The sequence below is a fragment of the Herpailurus yagouaroundi genome, unplaced genomic scaffold (genome assembly GCF_014898765.1).
Source record: "Herpailurus yagouaroundi ecotype Mexico unplaced genomic scaffold, PumYag 184, whole genome shotgun sequence".
NCBI lineage: Eukaryota > Metazoa > Chordata > Mammalia > Carnivora > Felidae > Herpailurus > Herpailurus yagouaroundi.
In genome coordinates this window covers 15,093,613-15,111,024 of record NW_024412415.1, presented here as the reverse complement: position 1 = coordinate 15,111,024, position 17,412 = coordinate 15,093,613, and the positions used below count along the sequence as shown (strand labels likewise).

Genomic DNA, 17,412 nt, shown 5'->3' with positions numbered 1-17,412 from the left:
AACAGTTTTTTGGATTTAAAAATTCCTGAGTGTTTTGTATGAAATCAACCCCATTTCTTTCTTGTCATTTTCATAAGGCTTAAGCACTTAGAAGGTGTTTTTGTGGGTGTAGGTGTTTGCGTTTTGAAATATGTGATTCCATTACAGGAAATCATTGTGGGGATAGGATAAAATCAGTACTTCATTTCTGATCACCTGGGGAGACTTGTAGGGAAGGTGTGATAGTGGGGTCTTTCACTTCATTCAAGTGCACTAGATGGGTCAACATTTGCATCAGAGCCCAAGGGCAGCATCCCGGAGCAGACAGAACAACTGTGTTCTGTGGTTGCTGAGCTGGGTAGAATTGCAGATGTACTTTAGAGTCAGATTTTAAATATAATTCAGGTTGAACAGAGAGGCATGGTAAGTCAGTGTGGGAGTAGATGCTGTGGGCAGTACTGAAAGGTTTTATTTGACCATCTTGGGACCTGAAGTGCCTATTTCTAAATGAAAGGATATATTTTATGGGCTCTGTCTACCCTCCTAGAGTGCACAGGCGATGCCCCTTGATAATAGCACAAAGGGAGTTCGAAGCTTTCCATTTTCTACCAGTCTGTGGGCACTGACTGCATTCATTGTTTGCTTATCGCCATGGAGGCAGGCTCCTGTTCTAAAGTGTCTTGTCTGAGGGACTACACAAATTTTTGAATGTCTTTAATTTCACCCAGCTGAACAAAATTGAACACATAGATCACTGGGCCTTGATGTTCTGAAGGCAAAGATTTCAAAAAAGAAGGCACTAGTTTCCCTACAACAACGTCACAACATAATACCCCACTGATCTGGGGCTTGAGGTACTCACAAGTCCCTCCCTTCATCAATACGAGGGCACTTTGAGACATTGACAACCTGTCCCTTCGACATTGTTAACTGCTTTCTTTAAGGAAAGTACCTTGGGAAATGTAGGTGACTTTGTTTTGCCCCATTATTTTTGTGTTTTGTTTAGGGAAGGTTTTTGCTGTGATTAAAATTTATTCTCATTTCTATTTGCCTGGACAAAATTGAATCCATTCCTTCATTCTGTGTGTGGCAGGGGGTGGGGGCAGGAGATGGGGAGAGTTGCCTCAAACCCACTGGGCCTTTTGCCTGGTTTCATGTTACACATTTGCTGGCTTTCCTATTTACTGAAGAGCTGCATTGTGACATTTAGTAGAAACAGTCTGTCCGACAAACGGTCCCTCTATCAAACACTCTACTTTGTCTTGGATTGTGATATTGCCTTCCAAACCTATAACAAGGGGGGTTAGACAACTTTGCTTCCAGAAGAGCTTAACTGTTTAAGGGTTAAAGACACAGAAAAAATATAACTTAAGTACTGTAGTGGCCAAGGGTTGATGAAGAGAGGTGGCTTTGTTTGGATGATTAGTTTGCACTCTGTTGAGACAGACAAAATATCTGTTTTTGGTCTTATGGCGTAGGCAGGGTTTTAAATGCTTAAAAGCAAATCTTCAACGGCATTCTCATTCTCTTACATCAGCCCACTTCTCTCCCCTTCTCTCTCATGTGGCAAAACAATAAACAAAGTGGCCACTGTTGGTGCTGTGGGGCGTTTCTGCCTCTTTCTAGTGCAGGCTCCCAGGATGGAAATCTTGAGCCATTAAAACTCTGAAAATTCTGCTTCTCCAAGAGAGGACATTTGCTGAATGTTTGCTAGCTGGAGAGTGCCTCATGACCAGTCAGCTCCAAAAGGATTGTGTAGAAATGCGGGCTTCATAGGCAGCTGGGGTGGCGGGGACACCCCCAGCCCTGTGAGGAAATCCCCACTTCTGGGCTCTGTTTTCTTTTTCCTCTGCATTTGTAAAGTGTCTGAGGGTGTGGCTGAAACTCCAGAAGAGCATTGAAAGTACTATTTGTTTTTGAAAATGTTACAGCTAATCTCTTGGTCCTAGTCTGAGGGAAAGAAAAGATCTTTGTGAAGAAAGGCAACAAAATGCAACCATCTATCTGTCTTCCCTGGCTGGGTTTCGGGAGATTTGTTAACACTGATAGCCGAGAAAGCAGAATTTGAGAGGTTATTTTAAAGCAGTGGTTCTTAGCCTGGGATCTGTGGAGTCCCAAGAGCCCCACAGATGGTTTTCTGGGTAGTGGAGGGGGGGGGGGAGGGGAGGGAGGATCTCCTAAAATTGAATAGAAAAATTTGTACAAACGTTGGAGAGAGAGCCTGTGACTCTTTGGAGTCTCAAATCCAAAATAATAATAATAATAATAATAATAATAATAATAATAATAATCACTTTGTATTTTTTCTTTTTTATTGTGGTAAAATACACATAACATAAAATGTAGCATATTAACCATTTTTTAAGTGTACAGTTCAGTCCTATTAAATACATTCACATTGTTGTGCAGCCATCACTACCAGCCAACCCCATAATTCTTTTCATCTTGCAAAACCGAAACTCTATACCCATTAAACAAGTCCTCCCTAGTCCCTCTTCCCCTAGGCCCTGGCAACCACCATTCTACTTTCCGTCTTTGTGAATCTGACTACTCTAAGTAGCTCCTGGAAGTGGAATCACGTAATATTTGTATGTTTGTGACTGGCTTATTTCACATAGCATGAGGTCCTTAAGTTTCACCCATGTTGTAGCATACTGCAGAATTGCCTTCATTTTTAAGGAATAGTATTCCACTGCATGTATATACAACATTTTGCTATCTATTCATCCATTCACGGATGCTTGGGTTGCTTCTGTGTTTTAGCTATTGTGAGTAAAGCTACTATCAAGACCGATGTATAATATCACCACTTTTTGTTTTGTTTTTAATGTTTATTCATTTTTGAGAGAGAGAGAGAGAGAGAGAGAGCACGCGCGCGTGCAAGGGCACCCACGAGTGGGGGAGGGACAGGGGGAAAGGGGGACAGAGGATCTCATGCAGACTCTGTGCTGACCGCAGGGAACCCGATGAGGGGCTCAAACTCTGCAACTATGAAATCACCACCTGAGCTGAAGTTGGACTCTTAACCAAATGAGCCACCCAGGCACCCCATCGCCACTTTTTAAAAGCAAGTTCATAGGCACAAGTTTCTCCTTTTTTTCTTTTGAGCAGAGTTGTATATCCAGAGATTTTCAGAGTCTGTAATGCTTCCACATGCCTTGACTGACTTTAGAACTCCTTTTTTTAAAAGGAGTTTAATACAGTATTATATTAGTATCAGGCGTACAGCATAGTGATTGGTCATTTGAGTATGTTGTGAAATGATCACCACAATGAGTCTAGCTACCATCTGCCACTATACAAAGTTAACACAATATTATTGACAATAGTCCCCGTACCATATAGTACATCTCATGACTTAATTATTTTATAATCGAAGTTCTTTCATCTTGATCCCCTTTACCCATTCCCTCCCCCTTCTGAGCCCCTCCCCTCTGGCAATCTCCAAGCTGTTCTCTGTATCTGTGAGTCTGGGTTTTGTTTTGTAAAATCACGCAGTATTGTATTTGCCTTTTCTGTTCTAAATTATTTCACTTAGCATAATGCCCTCAAGGTCCATCCATGTTGTCACAAATGGCAAGATTTCATTCTTTTTATGGCAAAAGTATTTCATTGTCTGTGTACACAGAGAGAGGGAGAGAGACATCTTCTTTGTCCATTTGTCCATCGATGGACACTTAGGTTGTTTCCATATTTTGGTTATTGTAAGTAATGCTGCATTGAACCTAGGGGTGCATATATCTTTTCAAATTAGTGTTTTGTTTTCTTCTGATAGATACCCAGTAGTGGATTTGCCGGATTATATGGTATTTCTATTTTATTTTTTTTTAATTTTTTTTTCAACGTTTATTTATTTTTGGGACAGAGAGACACAGAGCATGAATGGGGGAGGGGCAGAGAGAGAGGGAGACACAGAATCGGAAACAGGCTCCAGGCTCTGAGCCATCAGCCCAGAGCCCAACGCGGGGCTCGAACTCACGGACCGCGAGATCGTGACCTGGCTGAAGTCGGACGCTTAACCGACTGCGCCACCCAGGCGCCCCTGGTATTTCTATTTTAAATTTTTTGAGGAACCTCCATACTATTTTCCACAGTGGCTGCACCAATTTACATTCCCCCTAACAGTGTATAAGGATTTCCTTTTCTCTATACCCTTTCTAATAATTATTATTTCTTGTCTTTTTTAAAAATTTTTTTTCTAATTTTTTTTTTTTAATTTATTCTTGAGACCGAGGCAGAGCGTGAACAGGGGAGGGGCAGAGAGAGAGGGAGACACAGAATCTGAAACAGGCTCCAGGCTCTGAGCTGTCAGCACAGAGCCCAACGTGGGGCTCGAACCCATGAACTGTGAGATCATGACCTGAGCCGAAGTCGGACTCCCAACCGACTGAGCCACCCAGGCACCCCTATTTCTTGTCTTTTTGAAAATAGCCATTCTGAAGGGTGTGAGGTAATATCTCATTGTGGTTTTGATTTACATTTCCCTGATATAAAGTGTGATGTTGAGCCTCTTTTCATGTGTCTGTTGGCCATCTGGATGTCTCTTTTGAAAATTGTTTATTCAGATCCTCTGCCCATTTTTAATTGTATTGTTTGTTTTTTGTTATTGGGTTGTAGGAGTTCTTTATATATTTTGGGTATTAACCCATTACTGGTATATGATTAGTAAATATCTTCTCTCATTTAGTAGGCTGCCTTTTCATTTTGTTGGTGGTTTCTTGTACTGTGCAGTGGCTTTTAATCCTATGTAGTCCCATTTATTTTTACTTTTGTTTCCCTTGCCTTAGATTCAGATAAAAAAAAAAAAAGATTTAAAACTGATGTCAAGGAGCTTATGTCTTCTTATAGGAGTTTTATGGTTTCAGGTCTTTAATCCATTTTGAGTTAATTTTTGTGTATGGGGTAAAATAGTTGTGTAGTTTCATTCTTTTCCATGTTGCTGTCCAGTTTTCCCCACACCATTTATTGAAGAGACTGTCTTTTCTTCATTGTATATTCTTGCCTCCTTTGTCATAAATTAATTGCCCATATATGCATATGTTTATTTCCAGGCCCTCTGTTCTATTCCATTGATCTATGTGTCTGTTTTTATGCCAGTATCTTACTGTTGTAATTACTATAGCTTTGTACTACAGTTTAAAGTCAGGAAGCATCATACCTCCAGATTTGTTTTTCTTTCTTAAGATTATTTTGTCCATTCAGGGTCTTTGTAGTACTACATAAATTTAAGAATTATTTGTTCTAGTTTTGTGGCAAATGCCATGGAATTTTGATAGGGATTGCATTGAATGTCTAGATTACTTTGGTTTCTATGGACATTTTAACAATATAAATTCTTCTGATACATAAGTATGGAATATCTCTCCATTTATGTGTGTTTTCTTTGTTTTCTTCAATTTCTTTCATCTTAGAATCTAAGACACAAAAGTGTCTTAGACTTTTTAGTGTACAGGTCTCTCACCTCCTTGGTTATATTTATTCCTATTTATTTTATTATTTTTGGTGTGATTGAAAGTGGGATTCTTTTTTTTATTTTTCAGTTTTTATTTTAATTACAGTTAGTTAAAATATGGTGTTATATTAGATACAGGGACACAGTATAGTGATTCCACACTTCCATAAAACACCTAATGCTCATCACAGCAAGTGCCCTCCTTAATCTCCATCATCTATTTCACCCATCTCCACTCTGGTAACTATCAGTTTGTTCTCTAAAGTTAAGAGTCTATTTCTTGGTTTCTCTATTTCTTTTTTTTTTTTTCCTTTGCTCACTTGTTTTGTTTCTTAAATAACACACATGAGTGAAATTATATGGTATTTGTCTTTCTCTGACTGACTCATTTTGCTTAGCATTATACTCTCTAACTCCATCCACATCATTGTAAATGGCAAGATCTCATTCTCTTTTATGGCTGAAAAATATTCCATTGTGTATATATACCACATCTTCTTTATTCATTCATCAATCAGTGGACCCTTGGGCTGTTTCCATATCTTGGCTATTTTAATAATGCTACAGTAACCATAGGGGCGCATGTGTCCCTTTGAATTTGCGTTTTTGTATTCTTTGGGTAAAAACCCAATAATGTGATTGCTGGAAGGTAGGGTAGTTCTATTTTTAAATTTTTGAGGAGTCTTCAAATTGTTTTCCACAGTGGCTGCACCAGTTTGCATTCCCACCAACAGTGCACAAGGGTGCCTTTTTCTCCACATCCTTGCCAAACACCTGTTGCTTCTTGTTGATTTTAGGAGATTTTTTTCTTGATTTCTCTTTTTGATAGTTCATTATGAGTGTATAGAAGTGAAACAGATTTCTGTATATTACTTTTATATCCTGCAACTTTACCGAATTAACTTATTAGTCCTAATAGTTTTTGGTAGAGTCTTCAGGGTCTTCTATCTAAAATCTCATGTCATCTGAAAATGGTGATATTTTACCTCTTCCTTTCCAGTTTAGATGTTTTTAACTTCTTTTTTTTATTATTAATTTTTGCCTAATTGCTCTGGCCAGGACTTCCAGTACTATGTTGAACCAAGTGGGGAGAGTAGGTATCCTTATGCTCTTCCTAATCTTCAAGGAAAAGTTTTCAGCTTTTCACCATTGAGTATGATAATAGCTGCGGGTTTGTCATTGGCCTTTATTATGTTGAGGTATGTTCTTTCTATACCCAATTTGTTGACAGTTTTTTTTTTTTTAAATCATAAATGGATGTTGAATTTTGTAAAATGCTTTTTCCGCATCCATTGAGAAGATCATATGATTTCTTTACTTCATTTTGTTAATGTGGAGCATCATGTTGGTTGATTTCCACATGCTGAGCCACCTTTACATCCTGGAATAAATCTCACTTGATAGTAACATATGATCCTTTAAATGTATTGTTGAATTTGGTTTGCTAATATATTGTTGAAGATTTTTGCACCTATGTTCATCAGGGATATTGGCCGGTACTTTTTTTTTTTTTTTTTTGTAGCGCTCCTGACTTTAAAATCTGAGTGAGTGTGCCCAGGCATACATGAGCATGCTTGCCCACATGGGCACACAGCTGGATTCTGGGTGCTGTTTTCTTCCATGAGGAGATAACAGCCAATGTATAGAAAGCAATAGCTGAGAAAGGGCTAGGGTTATCCCTTTGGGCTTTTTCTGGAATTGACCCCTGCCGCTTTGCACTAGTCCCTTGCTAGTTTACCCCAGTTACATTGGAGTAAGGATTGGCCAACCCCCCCCCCCTGCCGCCACTGCATTTGGGGGAGTGAGCAAGAGAAGGACCAGTATTGTTTTCCTGGTCCTGGGAGTGTGGGATTCCCTCCCTTTCGTGTACATGGCAGTATGCTTACTCCCTGAATGAGTGTAGGTTTTGAATTCAGACCTGGGTTTGTATTCTGCCTCTCCCACTCTCAGCTGCATTATTCAGAAGCAGTTATTTAAATTCTTTGCGCTTTTGTTTCCTCATTTGTAAGATGGGTATAAAATAGCTATCTTGAAATGACATTGTTAAGAAGAAATGAGGTGATGTACATAAGGTACTTATGGCCTGCCTGTATAGATAGGAGATGTTCCTTCATTAAAACCCGGGTTCCCTGAGATGGCATTGTGTATCATTCTAAAGGAAGGGGCTTCTACTGTAAAAGCGTTGCTAAAACCGGTCAAGATTTTTCTTCTTTATGAAACTTTGGGGAATGGAAACAAGGAAGTCTACCAACTAAACTGAAAAAATAAATCTGGATTTAGCAGTCATAAAGATGGAGGAGTTAAAGGTTAAGCTGGAATGGGACAGAGATACAAATAAAGATCTTTTATTTATCTGTGACATGTACATTGATCCATCTCTCTGTGGGTGTTGGCAAAAGACAGAAAGGCTGTGTTGCCTCTTCATTGGGACATATATTTTTTTTCATTTTTTAAATGTTTATTAATTTTTGAGAGAGAGAGAGAGAGAGCGTTCAAGCAGAGGAGAGGCAGAGAGACGGAGACAAAGCAGGTTCCAGGCTTCAAGCTGTCAGTACAGAGCCCAACACGGGGCTCAAACTCACAAGCGGTGAGATCACGACCTGAGCTGAAGTCGGATGCTCAATCAACTGAGCCACCCAGGGGCCCCTTCATTGGGACACCTTTGACATGCCCTCACATTTTGACAGCAGATGAGCAAAAATCCTGCTGAGAAACTTACTTTGCATTCTTTTAATATTTTTATTTACTCAATCAACTGCACAGTGAAGGGAAAACATAACATTGTTTACATTGTTGACATATAAATATCAATAGAATAAAAATAGGAAACAACAAACCACATATACAAAAAACACCTAAACCAAGTCATTGTTTATAAGCTCTTTCTATATCACTATTTAGACAGAATTAATTTTATGTAGCTACCAATGTGTATATGCCATTCCAAGTTCTACTTTTGGCCCACTAATTTTTTTTTTAATTTTTTTTTAACATTTATTTATTTTTGAGACAGAGAGAGACAGAGCATGAACGGGGGGAGGGGCAGAGAGAGAGGGAAACACAGAATCGGAAGCAGGCTCCAGGCTCTGAGCCATCAGCCCAGAGCCCGACGCGGGGCTCGAACTCATGGACTGCGAGTTCGTGACCTGAGTTGAAGTCGGATGCTTAACCGACTAAACCACCCAGGCGCCCCTCGGCCCACTAATTTATATAGACTACCCTTATTTCTATAGTCTTCATACTTAACAGTCCAAGTGGGAATATTTATATTGATAAATTCCATATCACAAGCTATGGAGTTGGTTTTTTATTCTAAAATAAATATGTATTCTGTATACATACTCAATACTCTTTCGATACAAATTCTCCTCCCCTTGTCAAAAGCTCTGATAAATATTAAGAGATTTATCATCTTTTACCAAATCACTCTCTAGAAAGATTGTATCAATACTAATCAGGGCCCCCAGCATGGGTAAGTATGCCTGACGTGGAATTTTCCCCATCTTCTATTTATTTATTTTTGAGACAGAGAGAGACAGAGCATGAACGGGGGAGGGGCACAGAGAGAGGGAGACACAGAATCAGAAGCAGACTCCAGGCTCTGATCCATCAGCCCAGAGCCCAACGCGGGGCTCGAACTCACAGACCACGAGATTGTGACCTGCGCTGAAGTCAGACGCTTAACCCACTGAGCCACCCAGGCGCCCCTCATTTGGCCCTTTACAGAAAAAGTTTTCAGACTCTAATCCCATCTCTCAGCTCTTATTCATTCTTGTTTTTCCACACTCTATGCTGCATCAATATCAAACTACTTGTAGTTTCCCTCATATGATAATTTATACTTTCGTGCTGTTACACATGCTCTTCCCTCTCTGGAATTTCCAAACTCCACTCTGCCAGGAAGGTTCATCCTTCCAAACTGTCCTTGACAGGCACTCATGCTACAAAGCATTCCTTTTAATTCCCATTTAAAACTTTACTTTTTGTTAGATGATATCAACTGTATGAGAATCAAGAGAACAATGCCTGGGAAAGCACTTTGTGAAACTAAGAGGTGCTATACAAAAGTAACAACTAATAATAACTGTGGTTATACTTGTCAGTATCAATGTCCACCTTTGTCTCTACTTTTATTTCAAACCATTTACAAGGAGCTCTTTAGACCAAAGCACCTCATTTGGCTCTCATGGAGTAAAGGATCTGATACCTTTTTCATAACCGCCTTTTATTAAATATCAACAACATAGGTGCCTGGACATGTCATTTTGGCAACACCAGAGGCTAGTTCAGATTAATTATTATGTGTCTCATCAATGATTGAATAATCATTAAGGTGACTCAAACATCAATCAACCAACCAAACAAAAGAGTCTGACTCTCTGAGCAGTCCTTCTATTTCATCCAGAGAACAAAGGTTGGAATCCTACAGAAACCATAGATACAAAATCCTGAGAAAATACGCTAAACCAAAAAGCCATTCTATGTATTGGTTGTAGGTAATTATGCAAAAATCAGACAAGAGAATACTTTAGAGAAGAATTTCGTCTATCTAGAAAAAAAAATCTGAACTAAAATATAAATTATAAATCCAAAACAATGCCTAGAGTCTCTGGAATTCTACTTATTTTTCCAATATATCTACTAGAACATTGAGGACATAGATCTACGTTACTATATCTATATGTCTGTATTGTGTCTGTATCTATATATCTCTCTAGATAGAGAGGGAGATAGATTTCTTTAATGGGGCTGCATCCCTCTGCGTGTTCCTCCCCTCCTTAGGAATCAAAAACATCTCAAAAAAATATTTTCAGGAAATATATATAAAAACTAATACAATGTTGCAAGTGGTCATATGTGTGTGTGTACTAATACAGTTAACTAATTTAAACAATGATTTCCGGTGAATCCAGGAAAGAGCTTAGAGATGTGCTTTGTGAAAAGTTTAATATATGTGTTGAAAGATAGGAGGTTATGGTTCAGATTACGCTGAGTGAAAGCTTGGGCCGTTAGGAATGCTGAGTTCCAGAGACAAAAGCTTTTAGTTCTAACTGCATTTCTGGAGAGGAGGGTGCCAGGTTGTTCACCACTTCCATTAAGGAACAACTACATATTTTAGTGGTGCCTTTCTCTCACGAAATGCAGTATAGAGTAAGGGCAAAAAAAAAAAAAAAAAAAAAAAAAAAAGCAAAGGAGGAAATTTGTTATTGATTTTCATTTCTTCTGCGAAATTACATGAAAGCTCAATGGCTTGTAGCAGTATCTCAGTCAATAAGGCTCCATTTGAGACCACCTTGAAGTTCAATTCTCTCCCAGTCCCTTTAAACTTCCTCTAGTGTCAGATTCTTTTGTATTTAATTGTCTTTGGTGCTGAGATACTAGGAAGCTTTTTATCCATAACACCACAGAGAGGATTTTGCTAAAAGCAAAACTGTGAAGTATTCCCAGACAACTAAGTTCCACTCCTCCTTTTTGGTTAAAAATCAACATTGCTAAAAACCAAATCTGAAAAGCCAAGGAAAAAAAGAGATGAAGAAGGTAAATAATAGGATTCCTTATTGCAAAGTGATTTTTTTCAGCATAAGGGTAGGAGTAGGAGAGAGTCATTTATGTCAGACTCACCATTATGTGTGGCACATTTTGTTCATAATACTTGCTAACATTTGTTGAACATTTACTGTGTGTTAGATAGTGTGCTAAGTCTTTATATGGTTTCTGTTCCGCAGGGAAGCAATAAGTCGCCTGTGTGAAGCTGTCTCTGGGGCAAATGGAGCCGTTAAAAAGCGAAAGGTAAATATTGGTGTGGTTTCTCCTTGTTTTATGTTTCCCTAACTATGGGGAAGAGAATATCAAAATAGTTGTTAGTTCATTCTACTATATGAGCTAAGGTCCAGAATGGCCTTTATCAGTTGGCATGATCAGAGATGCACTGAAAGTTGGTCTTATCTCTCAAGTTTTTCTGACTTGACTGACACTGTCTGAAATGGTGATGCCTGGGGTGACAGAATGAAGAAAGTACCTGGGTTTCCAGTAAAAAATTCTGGGTTCCAGGCCTGGGTGTTTACTCACCTTTGAGCATGGTATGTCATCTCTCTGAGACCCCATTTTTTTTGTTCCTGTAAAGTTAAGTTGAACTGGATGACCAGTTTGGCATCTTCCAATTTTCAATACTTTATAATGTATCTATTCTTCATTTTAACATTTTAGAATTTTTAGATTCCTTAGCCTATTTTCAGATGGAAATGCGGGTGATAGTAGAGGTGAGATAATAACGCGTGAGTAGGAGATTTTCATGCTGAAAGAAAGCAAAAGATTTGATGTTACATAGGTTTAAATCCTGCCTCTGCCACCTACTATGTGATCTTGGACAAGTCACTTCACCTTTTGGATCACTGGTTTCCTCATCTGTAAAGTGGGAGAAAATAGCACTTACTTGATTGAGTTGTGTAGAATTAAATAAAATTATGTCTACACAGTGTTTGGGCGTATATTAGGCTTTCAACTCTAATGGTAGATAGAATTATTGCCATTTAATTGTCAACCCAGAACATTTAGTTGTTTTGGAATGTCCAAAGGAGAGGTGCAAAGGTTCTTAAGATAACTATATAAATCATAGAATTGTAGATTGTTTAAGAGAGAAGGAATGTTTAGAGATCTTCCAGTCCAACCCTCCCATTTTGCCAGATACTAAACTGTCTCAGAGAAGAGATTTGCCTTGAGTTACTAGGATGATGAAGTTTAGAGCCAACTATAGAAGCCAGGTCTTCGTATTTCCAGCTTAGCGCTTTATTTCCACACCCGCCTGCCTCATTCTTTATTATTCTTTATTATTCTTCACTAGTTTGCATAGGGCCGAACCCAGTGTCACCCAGAGTGATTCAGATGAGCCACATGGCATGGAAAACACTAAGTGTTAATAAGTGGACTTTGAATTCTATTAGAACTCCCTATTACTAGTTACTCTGACAAAACCCATGGCCCCAAAGTAGCCTCTGGCCTCCTCCTGCCTCTCATAACCTCTGCAAATAGGATACTTTTTGTTGTTGTTGCATGATCCCAACAAATAGCCTCAATCATTTAAGACTTTCTCATTTCAGAAATGGGGAGTCTACTCCCCAAAACAAAATAAAACAAAACAAACCAGGCTATCATGTTTCCAGAAAGTACACATGGAAAGAAAAAAAAAATCTTGAGTTAATTTCCTTTGACAGCTAGCACTTACTGCATACTTACTACACGCCAGGGACTGTTCTATACACTATGTTTTTATACTCTTTTTCCTCCTAATTTAAAACATTTGGTAAAATATGTGTAACATAAAATTTACCATTTTAACCATTTTTAAATATACAGCTCAGTGATATTACATACATTCACATTGTTGAACAACCATCACCCCATCCATCCCCATAACTCTTTCCATTTTGCAGAACTGAAACTCTATATACATTAAACAATGACTTCCTATTCCCCATTTCTTCAGCCCTGACAGCCATTGTTCTACTTTCCATCTCTATGATGTTAACTACTCTAAGTACCTCATATAAGTGGACTCATACATATTTGTCTTTTTGTGACTGGATTATTTTCACTTCACATAATGTCCTCAGGATTCATCCATACTATAGCATGTGTCAGAATTCCCTCCCTTTGTAAGGCTGAATAATATTCCATTGTGTGTGTGTACCACATTTTGCTTATCCATTCATTTGTTGATGGATACTTAAGATTTTTCCATGTTTTAGCTATTGTGAATAACACTGTTATGAATATGGATATACCAATACCTGTTCAAGTCCCTGCTTTAAGTTCTTTTGCGTGTATAACAAGAAGTAGAATTGCTAGGTCATATGGTAATTTTATTTTTAATTTTTTGAGGAACTGGGAACTGCCATACTGTTTTCCAAAGCAATTGTACTCTTGTACATTCCTACCAATAGTGCACAAGGATTTCAATTTCTCCACATTCTAACACTTGTTATTTTCTGTTATTGTTGTTGTTTACTAGTTATAGGTTTATCTAGATTTTCTATTTCTTCATGATTGAGTCTTAATCGCTTTAATGTTTCTAGGAATTTGTCCATTTCATCTAGGGAATCCACTTTGTTGATATGCAGTTGTTCATAATACTCTCTTATAATCCTTTTTGTTTCTATTGAATTGGTAGTTGCGTCCCCACCCCACTTTTGCTCCTGATTTTTAGTGATGTGAGTCTTCTTTCTTTTTTTCTTAGCCCCTATATATAAAAGGTTGGTCAATTTTGTTGAACTTTTTGAAGAACTAACTTTTGGTTTCATTGATTTCCTCTATTTTCTAGTCTCTGTGCCATTGATCTCTGCTCTAATCTTTATTATTTCCTTCCTTCTGCTAACTTTGGGTTTAATTTGTTCTTTTTTTGAATTCCTTAAGTTGTAAAGTTAGGTTCTTGATTTGGTATCTTTCTTCTTTTTTAATGTAAGCGTTTATAGTTATATATTCCACTCCCCCAAAGCATCACTCTCACTGTGTCCCATATATTTGATATGAATGTTTTTTGTACTTTTATAAATTATCACAAAAAAATACAGCAACTTTTTCTTTTTTTAGACGTCTGGTTTTCAAAAGGATTGGAGAGTTCAGCTAGCCCAAACCCTCACAGGAATTCCTTTTATATAAAGCAGGCCCTACTCCCAACACTTGGGGAGAAGGGGATATATGAGAAAAGTTCTGAGGGCTCAGATTTCACTGCTTACTAAAGAATTTGCTGCATTCCAATTTTTTTAATGTTTTCATTAAAATAAAACATTCAATCTCATTTGACTTGTGTAAAGTAAAATAGGAAGAGTGTGTGTTTTGACCCATTTTTAACACTTAAAAAATTAATATTCTCCTGTAACAAAATCCTTAACTCAGAGTATTGTTTTGCTATTTTTAAAGCCTCCAGTTAAGTTCCTATCAACAGTTCTTGGCAAAAGTAATCTTCAGTTTTCGGGAATGAATATTAAACTGACCATCTCAACATGCAGCCTCACGTTGATGAATATTGACAACCAACAGGTAAGATCATGAATGTCATTTATAGCTTAACGTATCATCTATTTTTCTAGAAGAACCTGGGCATAATAAAGAAAATAAAGTTTCAGACAAAGTGTGCGTAAAATTTAGTTAAGGCACAAGGGAAAAAAAATCTGCCAAGGATTTGTGAATAACAATAATTAGAACAACAGTATTACTAACTCATCACTGCATTTAACTGCTTGCGTACTTGCCTCAACCTGATTGGCTTTGTAATAGGAACTAAGGTGCAAATAACTGGTAAATACCATTTGGCAACTCATATTCTTGAGTCAGTTATTACTCTCCACCCGTGCTCCCCAAAGGGAAAGCAATTCCATTCTCAGAACTAACAGACTGTGTGTTGGATGGGGTGCAAATGAAGGACAGAGGGGAAGGGTGATTTTAGGGTTAATATGCTAGCTAACTGAAATTTAAGCATAAAGCATTTTCTTCCAACTCTTAAGCTTGAAGTGCTTTGTAAAATATTATTACGTAAACACAGTTTCTTCTTCTTTGATGATGTGTGATGCCATGGTGTGCCTGAGTTCTCATTGTGAACCTTATTTCTCAAGGAACAGCATTGCTGAAGCAAATATAAAAGATATACAGGCATTGGGCTAAATGTGTTCCTTAAACTAGGGTACTCTTGACTTGCTTTTTATGTTTTAAACTAAATTCCTCATATCAGATTATTTATGGGTGTTAGAGTCTAATTTTTCTTGGTTTAATATGTAGTGATTCGAGGTTCTTAGGATTTAAGGTTTTACTGTATGGAATACTGTTGAACAGGGACTCATGGAAGGTTTAATGTGTAGTTGGCTCTCGGGCTTTGAGGTCACATATAGGTTGAAATCATGGCTTCACCACTAATGAGCAAGTTATGCTACCACTCAATTTTCTTCCTTAGTGAAATGAGATTATAGTACCTATTCATAGTTTCTGAGAGGATGGATTTAGCAATAGTATATGTGTCACTGGATTATATACAGGATTAAGTAAAACCATTGATGTAAATCACTTAGCACAGAGCCAGTCACCCAGTACCTATTATTATTTACTCAAACATTTTTCCTATTTCCTTGAGACATTTTCATAAAGTCAGTACTTAGCAGGGAAAGCATAAAACATAGAATCATAAAATTTTCAGTAACATGCACGTACAGTTATATACATTTTTTTCTCCAATGTTTTTGCCAAAAACTTGCAGTTTTGAGGTCTGCTTTATTTTCTAAATTCAAAAGCAGAATAAAATACATTGCTTGCACAGTAGTATAAACCACCACAGGATAAAATACTTAATATAAAATAGTTCAAAATAGATTTCTATCTCGTTGGGCCCTGATTGGTTATCTAAGAGAGGTGATACCATTGGTATAATGAGAGCAGAACATTTGAGGCTGTACTTGGAAGATGCAACAAATCTAGGTGGAAGGTGAAGCAATCGTTCAGTCTTTCAGATGCTTTGCCCTCAAGATATTTGTAGACGTAAATTTTAGTTTTAGTTTTCACCCATGTGTGTGGTACCAGGGGTGCTTAATGCCTTTAGGTATGAGATCTCATTGAGTATAGAAGCACTTGAATTATCTCAGAATTTTGTAGGGGAGGAAGAGTAAGCAAATCTACAGCCGTCCTGGTGACAGCCTTCTGTGCAGAACCTAATGAGCATTAAAAAAAAAAAAAAGTTCTATGGGGTGACTGAGGAATTAGGAATTTAGGAAGAATAGGGCTGTGGTGTGTGGTAGGTGGCTTAGTTTATTCTCATTTCTTTCTCTCTTTTACTACCCTTTTCCAGGCTACTGTAATTGGAAGGGGTATTGTCACATGCTCATAATCTTTCTGGCAGAATATGTAGGGACATATTAATAAAGTAGGGACAGGGCGCATGGGTGGCTTCCACTACCAGCAGTTACAGCAATGAGTGCCTCTGGAAGTGACATCTTTTCTGCACTGGTAGCAGGGAATGGGGTTGTGCTGAGCCCACTGCTGGAGTGGGGACTAAAGTTAGGATCTCATTGACCTTAGACCCAGGCCCTGATTTTTAAAAATAATTTTGAACTATTCTGCAGGCCTGGAGGAAACGGCCCCTTCATTCCTCCCTTGGTGGAGGGAGGGCATATAAAAAAAAAAGATGTGCCACTATAGATGCTTCAACTCAAGCTTTATAAATCCCATTAATAGGGCAACTAAACTGTTCAAGGGAGAAGGCAACAGAGAAGTGACCTTATAGATGTAGCAGGAGAAAATGATTAACTTAATCATCCTTAAAGAAAGTTACCCTTTTAAGTTTTAAGATAAATACCAAGAAATACTAATGTCTCCCTTCCCCTCCCCCCAACTCCTAAGATATACTTTGGACTGAAAACATAAACAAGTTAAAATTGATAGGTACATTCGTAGATGGCAGAGCATTTATGGGTAGGATGGTTCACATTCATCTTCAGCCACTGAGAACAACTTCAAGAATATAACCATTCACTCCCAGAAAATGTCTTAAAGAACCTCAGAGGCAGAAAATAAAATTATATTAAACACATAATGCTTGCGATTTTTAAAACTTGCCATATTTTGGGATGGGAAATACATTTTGGAAAAGCAAGTTCTAGGGAGTTTTTCTATATTCCTTGTTTTAAAAATTCAAGCAACAGACTTCCTTGATATACTTCAATACGTTAAGGATGTAAGCAAAAATATCTGACTAGCTTCCACTCCCACTATTCTTTAGTCATTTCTACATTCCTACCACCAACTCTAACAGCTAGTGAAATTTTACTAAGAGTAATAAAGAGATAAAGAAGGTAAAACAGGCAGAAAATGGAGATATCCTGTAGTCTCCATGAGGAGAGGGAACTTCAAATATAGGGAGGCCAGGCAGACAATGCTAACTGTGCAGGTACAAGAAAAACAGTGGTGCAAGCATAATGATATATGGTGAGTGCCACTTGGCC

At 38.0% G+C, this 17,412-nt stretch overlaps 1 protein-coding gene across 1 annotated transcript in view; it reads left to right on the top strand.

Annotated features, from left to right (window-relative positions):
* Positions 1-17,412, top strand: part of SHC4 (SHC adaptor protein 4) — a 128,816-nt gene that overhangs the window by 58,698 nt on the left and 52,706 nt on the right. Inside the window, exons 3-4 of the mRNA XM_040492640.1 lie at positions 11,158-11,221; positions 14,348-14,467. Of these exons, the coding sequence (XP_040348574.1) occupies positions 11,158-11,221; positions 14,348-14,467 (184 nt within the window). The remainder of the gene's footprint in view (positions 1-11,157; positions 11,222-14,347; positions 14,468-17,412) is intronic.